General features: G+C 48.7%; 1 protein-coding gene across 1 annotated transcript in view; it reads left to right on the top strand.

The window, feature by feature from the left end:
- The window catches only part of tnfsf12 (TNF superfamily member 12), a 38,679-nt gene that overhangs the window by 2,573 nt on the left and 19,277 nt on the right, over positions 1–16,829 (top strand). The window contains exons 2-5 of the mRNA XM_084313028.1: positions 1,618–1,699; positions 15,456–15,512; positions 15,696–15,719; positions 15,835–15,962. Coding sequence (XP_084169154.1) covers positions 1,618–1,699; positions 15,456–15,512; positions 15,696–15,719; positions 15,835–15,962 — 291 coding nt within the window. The remainder of the gene's footprint in view (positions 1–1,617; positions 1,700–15,455; positions 15,513–15,695; positions 15,720–15,834; positions 15,963–16,829) is intronic.

Below are 16,829 nucleotides of genomic sequence, written 5' to 3'. Positions count from 1 at the left end.
AACAGGCAAATAGCCTATAGCTTAGTCAATCTGGATAAATAAAGAAAAAAAGAAAAGCTATTTTAAATGCGTTACTACTTGCCTTGTTGAACTTGTACTGGAGTGGCAAGAGGACTGCTGGACTCAGTGGACTCGGAGGCTTTGGAGGTAAAGCGAAACTGAGTTTGCTTTGGGCGAGCTGCTGCGGCATCTTTCTTCTCTTGGACGGCGGTGGCATGTTGCGTTGCAGGTAGATTAACAAGTTCAACATGAATGATACTGTTGTTGTCAAAATGATCCGTTTATAACGACTACTCGCGGACGTGGTTGGAGACACTGACTCTACCTGTGCTTTTGTTATGTAAAAACGGTGGCCGCGCCGAGCCGGCACTTAGTTACAACGAATGGGAACAGCGGATTTTTGTGTGAGTGACTGCGCGTACACGCGCGAAAATTTCCGTGCGCGATTGCGCGTACTTCAGCCTCAGTGAGTGAGGTATCACAGTGTGAAACCGAGTGATACCAGCACTGCAACACTGGAGTTACTACTAGTACTACTGCCCCATGACCATGAGTGAAAATGATTTTTTTTTAGATCATGGAAAGGCATAACCCTATGTGATCAGTGATCACTCACTCACTCACACCACACACACACACTCTCTCTCTCTCTCTCTCTCTCTCTCTCTCTCTCTCTCTCTCTCACACGCACACTAGATGGGGACACGTGGAGTGCTTGAGCGTCAGCCAACTCCTGATGAGAGCCAGTGGGGGGACTGTGTGTGTGTCTTGTCTGTCTGTCTGTCTGTCTGTCTGTCTGTCTGTCTGTCTGTCTGTCTAAAATAACACATATACAGCACATCTAAAATATAATAGCACTTAATGGAATAACTCACGTTTTCCCCTTTAAGTCTAGAGTCTAATCAACATTTACAAACATACAACACACTTTGAAGGGTCTGTCTGTCTGTCTGTCTGTCTGTCTGTCTGTCTGTCTGTCTGTCTGTCTGTCTGTCTGTGCGTGCGTGCATGTGGAGTAATCAAGAGCCGTCGGTCCAACCTTCAATTTCTACAATAGCCTGCATATTTAAACATGCCATTCCCAGCCACTCTCCTATTTCATATATAGGTCCTCTTTGGCACACGCACGGTAGTTAGGTAGGCCCCCAGCCAAGGGTTTGAAACTTTGCTGGCTTGACAAAAATTCAGGAACAACTCTCTTTTTTTTCTCTTTCCCCGGTTCTCTCCTTCTCAGCGGGGGAATTAAGAAATGCGAGGAATGCGAGGCACTAAAAAACACGCATTAGGTGTTGCAACCACTTCAGGAGGAAGCGGTTGACCTGTTCTAAACCTAGCGTGGAAGTGCGGGCCGGGTCCTGGAAGAGACGGCTCTGTTTATGTGGCTGGCTGGGAAGAGACCGTCTGGCCCACTTCGGGGTCCCGTGTCAACACTGTGTCATAATAAACCTGATGGTCGTCGATTGAGCTTTCCCTTTGTCTGTTTTGATCTCTCTGTGTTTGTCTGTGACTTGACTTGTCTCTCACTCCTTCTCTGTGTCTCCCTCTCTCTGTCTCTCTCTCTGTGTGTGTGTGTCTCTCTCTCTCTCTATCTCTCTCTCTCTCTCACCCCACACACAGGTGAATACACAGAGGAAGTCTATTGTTCAGCTGATCCTGGAGAAGAGAGAACTGCTGGTTGGGCAGAGAGTGAAGAGAGATGGTATATGTGACTATATGTATGTGTGACTGTTTGAATGCATGACTGTGTGTATACACAGTATGTCTGACTGTGTGTGTATATATATATATATGTGTGACTGTATATGTGTCACTGGGTATATATGCAGTGGTGCAGTGCTGGGCAACCGTGGTCAAACGGCGTTTGGGCTTCGAAGTGCGCGCATCCTATTATTATGCAAAGTCTAGGTCAGGGGTCAGCAACCTTTTTGACATGGAGTGCCTGTTTGAAATATAGTTGTAACTAGTGTGCCTCAACAATATTCCATGCATCGTAATATTTTTTTCTGATAATCAGGTATTTTTAATGATAATTTTTACATTATTACATCATTATTGTTATTGTTATTATTAACAATATTATTATGATTGTAACTGAGGGGTACAATTCCCTGACTGTATTGTTAGATATGATATTTAATACCACTACCTCATGTACTTTAACTTCTGGCCACCCAGTACAAGATATAAGTATGATGAACACTTTCCCACCTGATGAAACGAACCAACACAAATGTACCAAATCGAATATTTAATACAGCAAAAGGTGTATACAACATTCACTTAATTACATTTATGATTTGAAATATTGAATATGCACTTTTATGGCAAATGAGTATTCGTAGGTAAATCAACATTGAATGTCCAATCTCTGGTTGCGCAGGGAGTAAGTATACAACCTGGAATATTTAGGAAACGATAGCGAAGGTACTTAAATGATTATAGCTGGATACACTAAGGGGGGGGGGGGGTCCCGCTGGTTGTAAGACAGTAGGAGGGGGGGGTTAGAGAAGCCGCTGGCGGTATCCCATCTGGCCGACGGTATCCCATCTGGCCGACGGTGTCTTGGGAGAATCCAAAGTCTTGGACACGGTGCCCACAGAACCTCGGGCCGCAGACGAATACAGCTGGACCCTCTGTGGAACGGTATCTGCCGGTCCACAACGGAGAGACGTGGTGCGACCTCACGTGTAGAGCGCCGCCTCACCTGGAGTCCTCTCCGGGGGGTAATTCCAACACTCGGCAGTGTTGGCCTTTATCCATGGAATAATCAAAGCACACAAAGCATAATCCAAGAGCCGTGGAAGGCTCGCCGTCGTCTGGGTAGAGTAATCCAATATACAGGTCCAGTCGCTCTTGACCCAGAGCTCCTCGGATGCAATCACCACTAGGGGTCTGACCAGCCTGGTTAAGCGTCCAGATAACGTCAGGAACGATGGGGGTGCTGATAACTGTAGAACTCTAACCGAACGATGCACCATACATAAATAGACTATTATTAGCTTAATAGAATACGTCCAACTCGACGGTATGGTGCCAAACTATGACCATTCAACTATCAATCTACACGATGTCTCTATGCCTATTCTGGGCCAAGTAGGCCTTACTACACCGCACGTGCGTCGTGGGGAGGCTTTTGCGTCTGTCACTCTGTTGGAGGGTAAAGAACTGGACTAAAAGAAAGTTCTACTTTACGAGCGCCATATATATATGCGCTATGAACAAATAGTACCATTCGTATTTCGCCCGGCATATTACTGCGCAGAACCGGGGGTTGCCTCGACATGTTAGGCGGCACGATTGAACTTGGACCTAGGGGTATGGCAACCTGGCGCCAGGTTCTCGTCCAATGGTAGAATGAAACTATTATGGGCTGTTTAGTAGAAACTGGGATATTCAATGCATATTGTACAAGGAATATACAGGGGATATCAAACGATATACAAATACAATTAAATATATATATATAAATAAATATACATATTCGGTTTAATCTGATCCTTCACAACAGCCGCCCCCTAATTAGTCCCACCTAATTAGCTAAGCAGAGACAGATTAACCGCACTGTCTTCCACTCAAGGTCCGCTGTAAGGGTCAGTCAACTCACAAAGTCATAGGGTCATGGTCATCATCGATAGTATCTGGGAGTCGGGGCAGTTCTATGAGCCTCGCCACGGGACGTGTGTAGGTGCGCCCTTGGACGAGTACTTCAGCTGCTCGGACCTTGCCATCGGCACCGGTGTCACTTTGCTTACGCGGCCAGCCGGCCACATAGCTCTGGGTAGTGACTGGTCAATTATCATGACGACTGTTCCTTCTGTCAAATTGTCTCTCTCTTTTACCCACTTCTGGCGGGTCTGTAGAGACGGTAGGTAGTGAAGTAGGAAGCTGCTCCAAAACTTGTCAGCTAGTACTTGGCTGTACCTCCACATTCTTCGGCCGTTCGCTTCTTCAGGCCTGTACATTGTCTGGGGTAGCGCGGGGTCCAGCCGCCCCATTAGGAGTGTGTTGGGGGTGACTGGGTCGACATCTGCTACATCACTGGAGACGTAACCGAGGGGCTTTGAGTTCAATACTCCCTCGATCTCCGTGAGGACTGTCATTAGGACTTCCTCTGCCACAGTCTGGGCTCCGAGTACGGCATACAGGGCTGTCTTTATAGAACGTACTTCTCGTTCCCAGGTTCCACCGAAGTGGGGTGCGTTCGGGGGATTAAACTGGAAGTCAATCTGGGCTGGAGCGAGGTGGGTCTTAAGTTCTGGGCCCATAGCTTGGAAGCTCTCTCTCAGCTCTCTTTCTCCGCCTTTGAAGTTGGTCCCGTGATCAGACAACAATGTAGACGGTTGTCCTTTCCGTGATATGAATCTCCGGAAGGCCATAAGGAATGAGTCTGTGCTCATGGTCGGAAGGAGCTCGATATGTATCGCTCTGGTGGTCATGCATTTGAATACAATACCCCACCGCTTCTCGGTGCCTCTTCCTCTCTTTATATACAACGGGCCAAAACAGTCCATGCCTGTGGAGTGGAATGGCTTGTCGCCGATTCGGAGGCGACAGGGGGGTAGGTCAGCCATCCGTGGTATGCTGGGCTGCGCGCGCCACTTACGGCAGTCTAGACAGGTTCGCTGGAAGCGCCGTACTGCTTCTCTCCCTTGCAATATCCAATAACGACGTCTGATCTCCGCGAAGACTCTCTCTGCTCCTGCGTGGTGTACATCCTCGTCGTATTTCTTTATGATCAGCTCTGTGACCTTGTGTCGGCTGTTCAAGACGATCGGGTGCTTAATGTCATCTGGTAGATCGGGGGCTCTCCGCAGGCGACCACCCACTCTGATGAGATTATGTGCGTCACTCTCTGGTGCCAGGTGAATCAGTCTGCTGTCTGATGGGACGGGGTTTTCTCCCTGTAGACAGTCTAGCTCATCGGGGAACGAGTCTCTCTGGGCTCGTTGTAGTAGAAGAAGTTCTGCTTCTTCGTAGTCAGCTGCTGACATGTCAGTGGTGGACTGAATCTCTGGGTGGTGCCGCAGGAATGTTCCTTGTTGCGCACTCTCTAGGGTAATGCAGTCATCTATGTTGGGGTCTGTGGAGGCGACAGTGCTCAGTCCACAGAACATAGGCTTCTTGTTCTCAGCCTCCTCGTTACTTGCTTCCCTCGGGGTGGGCGTAGGCCAATCTCCTTCTGGGAGCTGGAGGAATGCTGGTCCGTCACTGTAGATGTTGTGACGGGTTAGGTCATCCAGGGACATTCCCCGGGTGATGACGTCAGCTGGGTTGTGTTTGGTATCCACATACCTCCAGCTTGCTTCTCCTGTTAATTCTTGAATCTCGGTGACTCTGACTCCCACGAAGACTTTGTATCTGCATGAATCAGACTTAATCCATGTGAGTACTGTCGTGGAATCTGACCACAAGATTGTTCTATGCACCGGAATGGTGAGTTCACGTTGGATTAACGTGGCTAGATGCGCTCCTGCGAGGGCTGCGCAGAGCTCTAGACGTGGGATAGATTGTTGCTTACGTGGGGCTATTCTTGAGCGGGCCAGTATGAAAGCAGTGTGTATCTTTCCTCCCATCTCTTGGGCACGCAAATAGGCAACCGATCCGTAGGCTACTTCGGAGGCGTCGCTGAAGACGTGTAGCTCAATCTCGCATGTCTCTGGCCTCACTGTGGATGGGAAGTAGCTGCGGCGTATATTGACACCTGGGAGTGAGCGGAGTTCCGTCTCCCACTCTCTCCATGTTGAGGCAAGGTGTGCGGGTATTGGGTCGTCCCAGCCCTGGTCCTTGTCCCATAGTGCTCGTACAATCATCTTTGCCCTGGTGGTGTAAGGTAGAATACATCCCAACGGGTCATATTGTCTGGCGAGTGTTCTGTACACACTCCGTCTGGTGGTCGGTATCGCCGCCGACCTTCCTTGCTCTGGAGCCAAGGGTTTGTGTCTATAGTGGAGCGAGTCTGTTTTGAAGCGCCAGACTAATCCTAGTGTCATTTCTTGGGCTTCTCCTGGGATTGTCGCCATCCAGGTCTCGCTGCTGGCAGCCTTGTCTGCGGAGGAGAGGCTGCGCAATACGTGCGGGTCACTGCTGGCCCACTGCCTGAGATCAAAGCCTCCTTTGATTAGGGAGGCGCGTAACTTGATTAGGAGAGCCTCGGCTTCCTCTTGAGTCGAGACGCTTTGTAGACAGTTGTCCACGTAGAAACTGTTCTTCACACTGTGTTGGACCTCTTCATCTGCTGCTGGGTCCTCTGTGACGTGTTTCTGTAGTGCAAAGGTAGCACAGCACGGGCTGCATGTGGTTCCGAAGGGGAGTACTTCCCACTGGTAGATGGATGGGTTCTCATCTCCGATCTTCTCTCTCCATAGGAACCGTAGCAGAGGCTTGTCCTCCTCTACTAGTCTCACCTGCAAGAACATCCCTTTGATATCCCCGCTTATAGCCACCTTGTCCTGGCGGAAGCGCAGTAGCACGCCTAGTAGGGAGGGGCCGAGTGTGGGGCCGGGCAAGAGCTCTTTATTCAGATTTTGGGATCCGATCTGGTAGCTGCAGTTAAACACAATGCGATCCTTGCCATTGTGATGGACCTTGTGATGCGGCACGTACCATGATTCGGTCGTCTGATCGGCCTCTTTAATGTCAATCTTTGTTACGTGTCCCGCTGTGATTAGCTTCTCGATCTCAGCTCGGTACACACTCTGTTGAGCGGGGTCTTTGGCTAGGCGCCGCTCTGTGTTCAGTAGATAGCGCTCCGTGGCGTCTTTCTTTGCGTGAAAGGGGGGCATTCCCTCTCGCCTCAGGAGTGGAGTTGCGTATCTCATCACTCCGCCGACTGTGACTCTCTTTGTCCCCTGCTCGAGTAGGTTGATGGCGTAAATGTCTTCTTTAGAGCGAATGTCTTTCTTTTCGTTCTTAAAGGGCATTGTCTCTAGGGTCCATAGCCTCTCGACATGCTGCAGGAGAGTGGTGTCTTCTTCTGTCGTTCTGGAGTGGAAGCAGCTAGTGGCTGCTGTTCGGTTGAGAGATTTAGCGAGGGGGCCTTGCAATGTCCATCCTAGGCGGGTCTCGACTGCTGCAGGACAGCCTCGGGGGCCTGTATGGACCCGGTCAATCGGGACTATGAGTTCTGCATGGTCGGAGCCTATCAACAGGGTCGGGGTAGCGCCGTCTATGAGCGGGATAGGTAATTGACGCAGGTGCACATATTTATCCATCAACTTGGTGACAGGGTAGGTGTACTGCGATAGTCCTATTTCTTGGCTGGTGAAAGCATTTGTGATCTTGTACCGTCGCTCTGGCTGCCCGTTGGCTGCGATAGTGAAGGAGACATTCTCGCCCTTTATCGTCTTTAAATCTCTTCTTATTGTCCGAATCGTCATTTCGTTCTTGCTCCCCCGCAGTCCCAGCTGAGTCGCAGCGGAGGCGAGCAGAAGGGTCTTCTCTGACCCGTCATCAAGGACGGCGTAAGTGTCCATGACTTTATCCTGGTAGCTCAATGTCACACGGACTACCTTTAAGAGCACTTGAGCTCCGTTGCTGCTGGCGGGGTCAATGTACATGACACTTGCCTTGGTGCCGCTCCGTGGTGCAGGTATAGGCCGTCTTCCGTTACTATCGTGTAGTATATCTAGATGGGCTCCATCGCACCGGCTGCACCTTTTCTTTAGGCGGCATTCGGCTGCCATGTGGGGCCGCACACATCGATAACAGCGCCGGTTGGACTTTATCCATTGGCTCACTTCTTCTGCATTCATCGTTGTGAATGAGTCACATTGTGACAGCCAGTGTTCTTTCTCACAGTAGGGACACGCTATCTTCCACTTCTCCTTTCTCGAGGGGGTGCTGTGACTCTTACTGCTCGGTACTGACTCTGATTGGTGCATGACAGTCACCGATCTTCTTCCATCACTTATTCTCCTGGGTCCCTCTCTGGAGCTTGGCGTGCTCCGCCCGAAGGTGTCCAGTCGTAAGCTGCTGACCTCTCTCGCCAGGAAGTCGGCCAGATCAAGGAGGGATGGCTCGGGGCCGTCGGGATCTCGGTAGTCCCTCTGCCGCCGAAAGCGCTCCTGTCTTGCGGGTGGCAGCTTCTCCAAAATCCTCTCAACGTTAGAGTTGGCGTACAGCTCATGCATGCCCTTCTCCCGTTGAGCTCCCAGCATCCCCACCAGGGACTGCACTTTGATTGACAGGTCGTCTAGTGAGCGATTGTCTGTGGCTGGGGGTAGGCGGTCAATATGCCTTATCTCCTGGATTACGTAATCCCATATACGTCCATATCTCTGATCCAGCGCTGCAAGGGCCGCTGTGTATGGGGTCGAGGAGGTAGCATAGGCTAGCGCTATATTGTGCGCTCGCGGTACTTTCAGGTGCTTCAATAATATTGCATACTTGTGGCGTTCATCAGCGACATCCACCATCATTGTCTCTAAGCACATCCGGAGATCCGTGTACTGTGCTCGACTCTCATAGGCGAAGTCTGGGAATGACGGCGTGGCGTTGTATGACGCCGTGGATGGCTGATACATCGGCGAGCGTTGGGGGAGAGACCTCCTGGGCGAGTCCCCTCTTGCGCCTCGCTGTGGGCTGGTACTGGCAGGGTACCATGGCCCGCTGGTCCAGGTACTGTTCCTCGGGGCTGGTCGTGCGTCGTGCTCACCCGTGAATAGAGTCGGGGGTCTGTAGCGCAGCGCCGCGGGGGTATAGCCTGGACTGTATGGGACCTCCTGGTCCGGTGGAGTACTGTGCTGTCGTCGGGCTTGGTTCTCCTCTTCTCCCTCTTCTTCTTCTATCAAATCTTCCAGATCCTGTAATCGTTTATTTAGCTTCTCCGCAGTGTAGGCCGCTCCTTCCTTGTAGCTGGGTCTCGCTTGGACCGGTATGGGAAGGGGGTCTGCGGGGGGTCTAGACTCGGTCTGTTGGTCAAGTTCAGGGTCGCTTGCTCGTTGCGGTGACGCTGCTCTTGACTGTTGTCTCGACGAGTTCCTTGAGCCCCTGGCGGAGGGAGAGGGAGTTGTCCTTTTGATCAGCTGCTCCATTAGCTGCGCTTGTTGCTTGTCGCGCTCGGCTTGTATCCTGTCGCGCTCTGCGTCTCTTTGGGCATCGGCAGCGGCGCGCTGGGCGTCGGCGGCGGCGCGCTCTGTTTCTCTTTGGGCACCGGCAGCGGCGCGCTGGGCGTCGGCCCGGTCTCTTGCCATATTCTCTTCCATCTGGAAGCGTCTCATCTCCAGACGTGTGCGCTGTTCTTCGCTCCGTTGCTGCGCTTGGAGGTGTTCGCGCTCGCCAAGCATCTGTGCTTGGAGCCGATCGCGCTCGGCGGAGGCTGTCAGGCTGACGAGGAACGCCTGTTGTAGTGTCCTCTCCGCTTCGTTGGGGGAAGGCGGTAGTGGAGGTGAGCCGCTCCTGCGTGAGCCGCTCCTGGGGGTACTCGTTGGGGAGTCCTGGAGCTCTAGTTCCTCGGCGCTCTCCTCCTCTTCCTCCGTGCAGAGTTCTCTCTCTGTAGGGTTGTCTTCCTCCCGGGGCTTGTCGGGGACTACTTCTTTAGTAGTGGCGGGGGGTAAAGGCATGTCAATTCCCTCCTGGTCCCCACCGTGGGCTTGGTCAGTTACATTAGGACCTACTAGGGCCTCTGTGGTCGGGGAAACCTGGTCGTTAAGGTCAGACATAATTTTACTTTCTACTTTTACTACGTTTACCGTTTGTCGAAGGCTAGGTAGTTGACTGACAGTGTAAGCCTCTAAGTACTGAGGTGTCTGTCGTCTGCGCCGCGGGCGTTCTAGGTTAGGAGGATCGTTTCGTGGAGTGTTCATCATAGGCCATTTCGATATTAATAACACTATATTAATATTACACTAGTTACCCTCCGGCTCGAAGGACCAATTGTAACTGAGGGGTACAATTCCCTGACTGTATTGTTAGATATGATATTTAATACCACTACCTCATGTACTTTAACTTCTGGCCACCCAGTACAAGATATAAGTATGATGAACACTTTCCCACCTGATGAAACGAACCAACACAAATGTACCAAATCGAATATTTAATACAGCAAAAGGTGTATACAACATTCACTTAATTACATTTATGATTTGAAATATTGAATATGCACTTTTATGGCAAATGAGTATTCGTAGGTAAATCAACATTGAATGTCCAATCTCTGGTTGCGCAGGGAGTAAGTATACAACCTGGAATATTTAGGAAACGATAGCGAAGGTACTTAAATGATTATAGCTGGATACACTAAGGGGGGGGGGGGTCCCGCTGGTTGTAAGACAGTAGGAGGGGGGGGTTAGAGAAGCCGCTGGCGGTATCCCATCTGGCCGACGGTGTCTTGGGAGAATCCAAAGTCTTGGACACGGTGCCCACAGAACCTCGGGCCGCAGACGAATACAGCTGGACCCTCTGTGGAACGGTATCTGCCGGTCCACAACGGAGAGACGTGGTGCGACCTCACGTGTAGAGCGCCGCCTCACCTGGAGTCCTCTCCGGGGGGTAATTCCAACACTCGGCAGTGTTGGCCTTTATCCATGGAATAATCAAAGCACACAAAGCATAATCCAAGAGCCGTGGAAGGCTCGCCGTCGTCTGGGTAGAGTAATCCAATATACAGGTCCAGTCGCTCTTGACCCGGAGCTCCTCGGATGCAATCACCACTAGGGGTCTGACCAGCCTGGTTAAGCGTCCAGATAACGTCAGGAACGATGGGGGTGCTGATAACTGTAGAACTCTAACCGAACGATGCACCATACATAAATAGACTATTATTAGCTTAATAGAATACGTCCAACTCGACGGTATGGTGCCAAACTATGACCATTCAACTATCAATCTACACGATGTCTCTATGCCTATTCTGGGCCAAGTAGGCCTTACTACACCGCACGTGCGTCGTGGGGAGGCTTTTGCGTCTGTCACTCTGTTGGAGGGTAAAGAACTGGACTAAAAGAAAGTTCTACTTTACGAGCGCCATATATATATGCGCTATGAACAAATAGTACCATTCGTATTTCGCCCGGCATATTACTGCGCGGAACCGGGGGTTGCCTCGACATGTTAGGCGGCACGATTGAACTTGGACCTAGGGGTATGGCAACCTGGCGCCAGGTTCTCGTCCAATGGTAGAATGAAACTATTATGGGCTGTTTAGTAGAAACGGGGATATTCAATGCATATTGTACAAGGAATATACAGGGGATATCAAACGATATACAAATACAATTAAATATATATATATAAATAAATATACATATTCGGTTTAATCTGATCCTTCACAACAATGATGGTTGTATCAACCCTAAATCTGAGTTGGGGGGGGGGGGGGGGGATGCAATGCAGACAAACAGCTGCATACAGTGCGACCATTTCACTCACATTTGCCCATTCATTTTTGGACACATCACACACCATCGGTGTGTGTACTGTACGTGTGCTGTCATAGCTCCACCTACAGGCCTAATGGAGAACACCAGGAGAACACCAGGATGTGAATGGAGGGTGAATGTGAGGTATATCGTGTAAATAAGTTTTGATTGATCGCAAGACTACACTGTAAAAAAATAAAAAATAATAAGTTACCAGAACTTAAAAATATTGAGTTCAGTTACTGTGCATTAAGGTTTTCAGTTTTCAATCCATAATAAGTTAACAGAAAAATAACCACATTATTTCAACCTAATAAAACTATGTTTATTGTCATTGTTTTAAGAACACAAGTTGACTTGGTAATACTCACATTTTGAGTAAAAAAAAATGGCTTTTAACATGTGCAATGTTCAATGAAATAGAAAAATAAATAATAAAAATGGTTGATTAATCCCACTGGTCACAATGGTGACCGTAATAATATTTTTCTTATAAGGCTCTGCAAATGTTACTGAATGATGTAGCAATGTATTTCCAGCTAAATTGAAATAATAAACAAATAAAGGGTCTCAATTAAATATGTGGTAGTAAAAAGAACCTGTGGGAGGATTTCAACAAGATAAATGCGACAACAGTGCAAAATATTTCACTATAATATTTCAGAGCAAAACATTTTTTATTTTTTTATTTTTTATTTTTTTTACTGCTGCCCCCTGTGCCTATGCAAATGCCCCCGCGTGCCTATGCAGGCACGCGTGCCTAGGGTTGCCGACCCCTGGTCTAGGTGATAAGTGCCTAGACTTTGCATAATAATAGGATACCGTTTGGCCTCCGCCCATATTACGACTGCACCCCTGTATATATGTGTGACTGTACTGTATGTATGTATGACTGTGTATGACTGTGTGTATGTGACTGTGTATATGTGTGTGACTATATACCATAATATGACTGTATACTGTATATGTGTGACTGTGTAATGTATATACCATATGTGTGACTGGGTATACATGTGTCTTGTGTAGTTTCAAGTTTCAAGTTTCTTTAATAGTTGTCATACAGAAGTACAGAATACTTTTATACAAAATGCTTCTTACTGTTGCGCTCCAGAGACTGTGCAAGACAAGATAAGTATGAAATAAAATAACATAGTAAAATTAGAAGTAAAAAAATGAGGTCACAGTGTTCAGTTTAGACATATGTACAATGTTCGATGCAGAATAGACGTAGTTACCATACAATATACAATGTGTGGGGCAGAGTGTTGTGCACTCTGTGTTGTGACTGAGTATGTACGTATGACTGTGCGCACACCCGCATGTTTTCCATCTGTGTGTCATGTAAACATCACAGCGACAGCAAAAGCCAACTTCGACTAACCTCACTCGAATAGCGGCCCGGGGAACGTAGAATAAACCCATCAACATCATCATCATCACTCAGCCGGCGTATTACAGCTCGCGAGTCAGACTCTTGTTGTTTTTTCGGGAAGACCATTTAACACAGAACCCCGGCCAGACGTGGCCCCCGCATGCCACTTTGGTCGGGTCTCGCGGGCCGCGGGTAACTCGCCGCGGCTATAAGCTGACACAGGAAGAAGTAGGCAGCTGTGTGCCTCAGAAATTACAGGTCTGTCCGGGACTGGCCTCGAACCCGGAGAAACCAGCTGGCCACGCTGCTCCACGCTTTGGGGAACAGAAATTGATTTAATTTTTTTTCTTCTTCCCCTCGAACGCGGCTCACACACAGCTATTTGTTGTGAAAGTGGTGATATTTGATGACCTATCATTGGGAGTTTATATATAGGCTCTGTTTGCGTCACTGGCCGTCCGAATCGCATGAATTGTGGCTTGTTCATAGCTTGTCCGAGAGTCTGCTCGCATTGGAATTGATGGGTTTTTTTTCTCCCCGCGCATTAGGATTTAAGTGGAGACGTTAATGCAACACACTCGGAATGATTTACGTGTGTGGAGTTACTTATCTAGAAAAAAGATGTATAGCTTAAACTTTAAAATCCCAACCGGAATCGATACATGAGATTCCCCAGCGCCTACGTCTTCGAATATTGTCTCTTTTCTTTTTGTTTAATTAACTAACGGCTGACGTCGTCTACTGCGTGAAGACAAATACTATTTCACATCCCTGGACCAAGCCGACCCGTTAAAATAGCATTGGAAAATGTCAACAAAAACAAAAATGGGGGAGCCAGCCAGCCTGCCAGACAGGCAGTCAGTTAGGGACACTCGCTATAGGCCGGCTCTCCCGGTCAGGCAAAAAAGGAAGAAAGCTTGGGGATCCATGTGGGTAAAATAAGACCGTTTCCCCCCCAGCTCCTGGAAAAAAATTACTTTAGAGAATCAGCGTCTCCCCCCCCCCCTTTGCACAACACTCTGCACCCTCTATTATTATGAGTGACAGCCGTACTCGGAAAACCCTGCCGCATGCAGCCTCGAGCCTCGCCGCTCGCTCCACAGCGGATCCCAATTCTCCGGGGTCGCACACCTGCGCTGCGTTTTGGGGGCGGGGGGGGGGGGGGGGGGGGCAGGGGGCCCCCCGGTGCTTCAGTACGCGGGGGCCCCTCGACTCCAGCTTCTCTCTCTCTCATGAAACATAATGTCCGTAATATATTTCACAGTTTGTGCGCAAGGTACTGTAGCCATATCTCTGTCTGAAATCACTCTGCCTCCGGGGCCGGTTTCGCGAAGCTAAAACAAACCCTGCGTGAATAACGAGACCCACTCACGTCTAGCCTGACCTTTTGGAAATGGATTTTATTTATTGTATTTATTTGAACGAGGTCCATGGCTGTTGCTTCACTCTGCTTCTCCTGACATGGTCTTTTTCTCTGCAGCTCTACTGGGTCACAGAGCAGCCAACGGCATCTCTCTCTCTCTCTCTCTCTCTCTCTCTCTCTCTCTCTCTCTCTCTCTCTCTCTCTCTCTCTCTCTCTCTCTCTCTCTCTCTAGCTCTCTCTCTCTCTAGCTCTCTCTAACTCTCTAGCTCTCTCTCTCCCTCTCTAACTCTCTCTAACTCTCTCTCTCTCTAGCTCTCTCTAACTCTAACTCTCTCTCTCTAGCTCTCTCTAACCCTCTCTCTGTCTAGCTCTCTAACTCTCCCTCTCTAACTCTCTCTCTCTCTCTCTCTCTCTCTCTCTCTCTCTCTAACTCTCTATCTCTCACCCCTCTCTCTCTCACCTCTCTTTCTCTAACTATCTCTCTCAACCTTCTCTCTCTCCCTCTATCTCTCTCTCTCTCTCTGTCTCTCTACCTCTCTCTCTACCTCTCTCTCTGTCTCTCTACCTCTCTCGCTCTCTAACTCTATCTCCCCTCTCTCCCCGTCTCACTCTCCCCCCCTCTCTCTATCTCTCTCTCTAACTCTATCTCCTCTCTTTTTCTCCAACTCTCTCTCTAACTCTCTCTGTCTCTAACTCTCTCACTCTCTCTAACTATCTCCCTCTCTCTAACTATCTCTCTAACTCGCTCTAACTCTGCCTCTCTCTGGCACTTAATCCCTCTCTTTTGCTTCTCTTTCTTTTTATCACTCTTTCCACTCGCTTTGTGTTGAATTCAATATCTCCCCGTCTGTCTCTCTCTCTCGTGCCCCCCCCCCCCACAACCTCACGTCTTCCTGTTTCACCCCCCCTCTCTTCACTCCCTCCATTCTCTCCATCAATCTCCTTTCTCAGTATTCAATCCCTCCGTCTCTCCATCTCTATCTATCTCCCCTCCCTCCCTCTCCCTCTCTGTGTTATGTATTTTCTAGATGACTGGAGGCAGCTGGCACTGAGATTAGCTCCCCCCCCAAAAAAAAGAATGTGCGCACTTGCCGGCCGAAAATAAAGAGTTTTTAAGGGATATGTATCTTAGCACAAGAAAGGAAATCCTTTCTGCGTCTGCTAAGCCCATTAGAAGCACTCAGGTAGAGGGGGCCGCCAGGCCGCAAATGAACACACAACGCTAATACATAGACACAGCTGTGACCGATTCTATTGTCGGAGCAAGAAAAAAACCACAGAAATGTCTCTCTCTCTCTTTCTGCCATGCTAACGGGCTCTCTGTCTCTCTCCCCCCCCCCCCCCCCCCTCCTTCGCAAAGTGGGAACCACGCGAGGGAAGAACGGGAATGGCAGAAAAGTGGCTTCTCATTTTGAGAGTAAGTGGCTTGGCAGATCCCTCCCTCCCTCCCTCCCCCCTCCCTCCCCCCCAGCCCCGGATTCTAGCACAGCGTCTGCTGAAGCGCTCTCAAATCATATACTCCTATACTATTGCAGTCGTAAAATCTTAATTGACTTTCCCTCGTCTCTGTCTTGTCTGTCTCCCTCTTTCCTTCCACCAGTAACCAAAGTCTCCTCACAGCAAGGTAAGTAACTATAAATATGAATGAGGACACTGGTGATTAAAGATGATCTATGGAGGTTGCTTTCTTGAGGTCACATGGTTTACCCTTTAATTCTGTGTGTGTGTGTGTTTGCCAGTGGGAGAGGGAGGCGTCATAAAGGGTTGGGAAGAGGAGACGTTGAATATGAGCAAGGCGGTGAGGTACAACAGAGAACAAGGCACCTTCACCGTGGAGAGGAGCGGGGTCTACTTCCTGTACTGCCAGGTGAGTGAGCAAGTGGGTCTGGGGCTTGTAGTTCATTGAGGACTACAACAACAACAACAACCCTGACTAAATCTGTCCAGCTTGATCTCCGCTGACCCGTCCTTTCTGTTTAATTAGACATTCATCTTTCTCACGTTCCCGTTCTTCCTCCTCGCCGACTTTTACCAGTTCACTTCTCTTGTTTTGCCCGTTTGATAATGTCTCCATGCCTCGGTAGTTGCCGTTTCTAGCTGAAGGTCAAGTTGATGTTTCTTAATTGTGCACTGTTGAGTCTGAGCTCGAGACACAAGAATTTCATTACCTGCAATGCTCCCTGTATTGTTGTGTATTTGACAAATAAAGAACTTGAACTTTATTCAAGATATAGAAGGCATTATTCTATATCTATACGAATTAGCGAAGAATAAAGCTGCGTTTATGAGTCTTTATCATTTCCCCTGCAGTGCTGCATACTGCCATCGAGGGTTATCAGTCTGGTCAGTCACAGGGTATCTGCGGGGTATTAAAGTCTTAAAAAGTATTAAATTAATAATTCTCAATTTAACCTCTTATATTATATATATATTATATATTAACTGGTGCCCAGAAAAGTGGCCCTTTTTAAACTTGAACATGAACTTAAACTTGAGGACTGCATACTTTTTTTGCAAACCAAAATACTATACTTTATACTTATAGCACATGCACAAGCCTGGTCTCTTTTGAAAGATAACATTCTGACGTTTCTGATACAATAAAGTAGAACGTTTCAGTATAAAGTTATCTGGCTTCACGTTAGCCTAGCTTAGCACAATGAATGGAAGGGGACATGGCCGGTTAGCCTTCGGGAGAGGTGTTAGTTGGACAATGCCTAGGCTAACCGGCCAT

This window comes from Notolepis coatsorum, assembly GCF_963971535.1.
Source record: "Notolepis coatsorum genome assembly, chromosome: 4".
In the NCBI taxonomy this organism is placed as follows: domain Eukaryota; kingdom Metazoa; phylum Chordata; class Actinopteri; order Aulopiformes; family Paralepididae; genus Notolepis; species Notolepis coatsorum.
The sequence above is the reverse complement of the archived record's forward strand: the minus strand, read 5'-3'. Positions and strand labels throughout refer to the sequence as shown.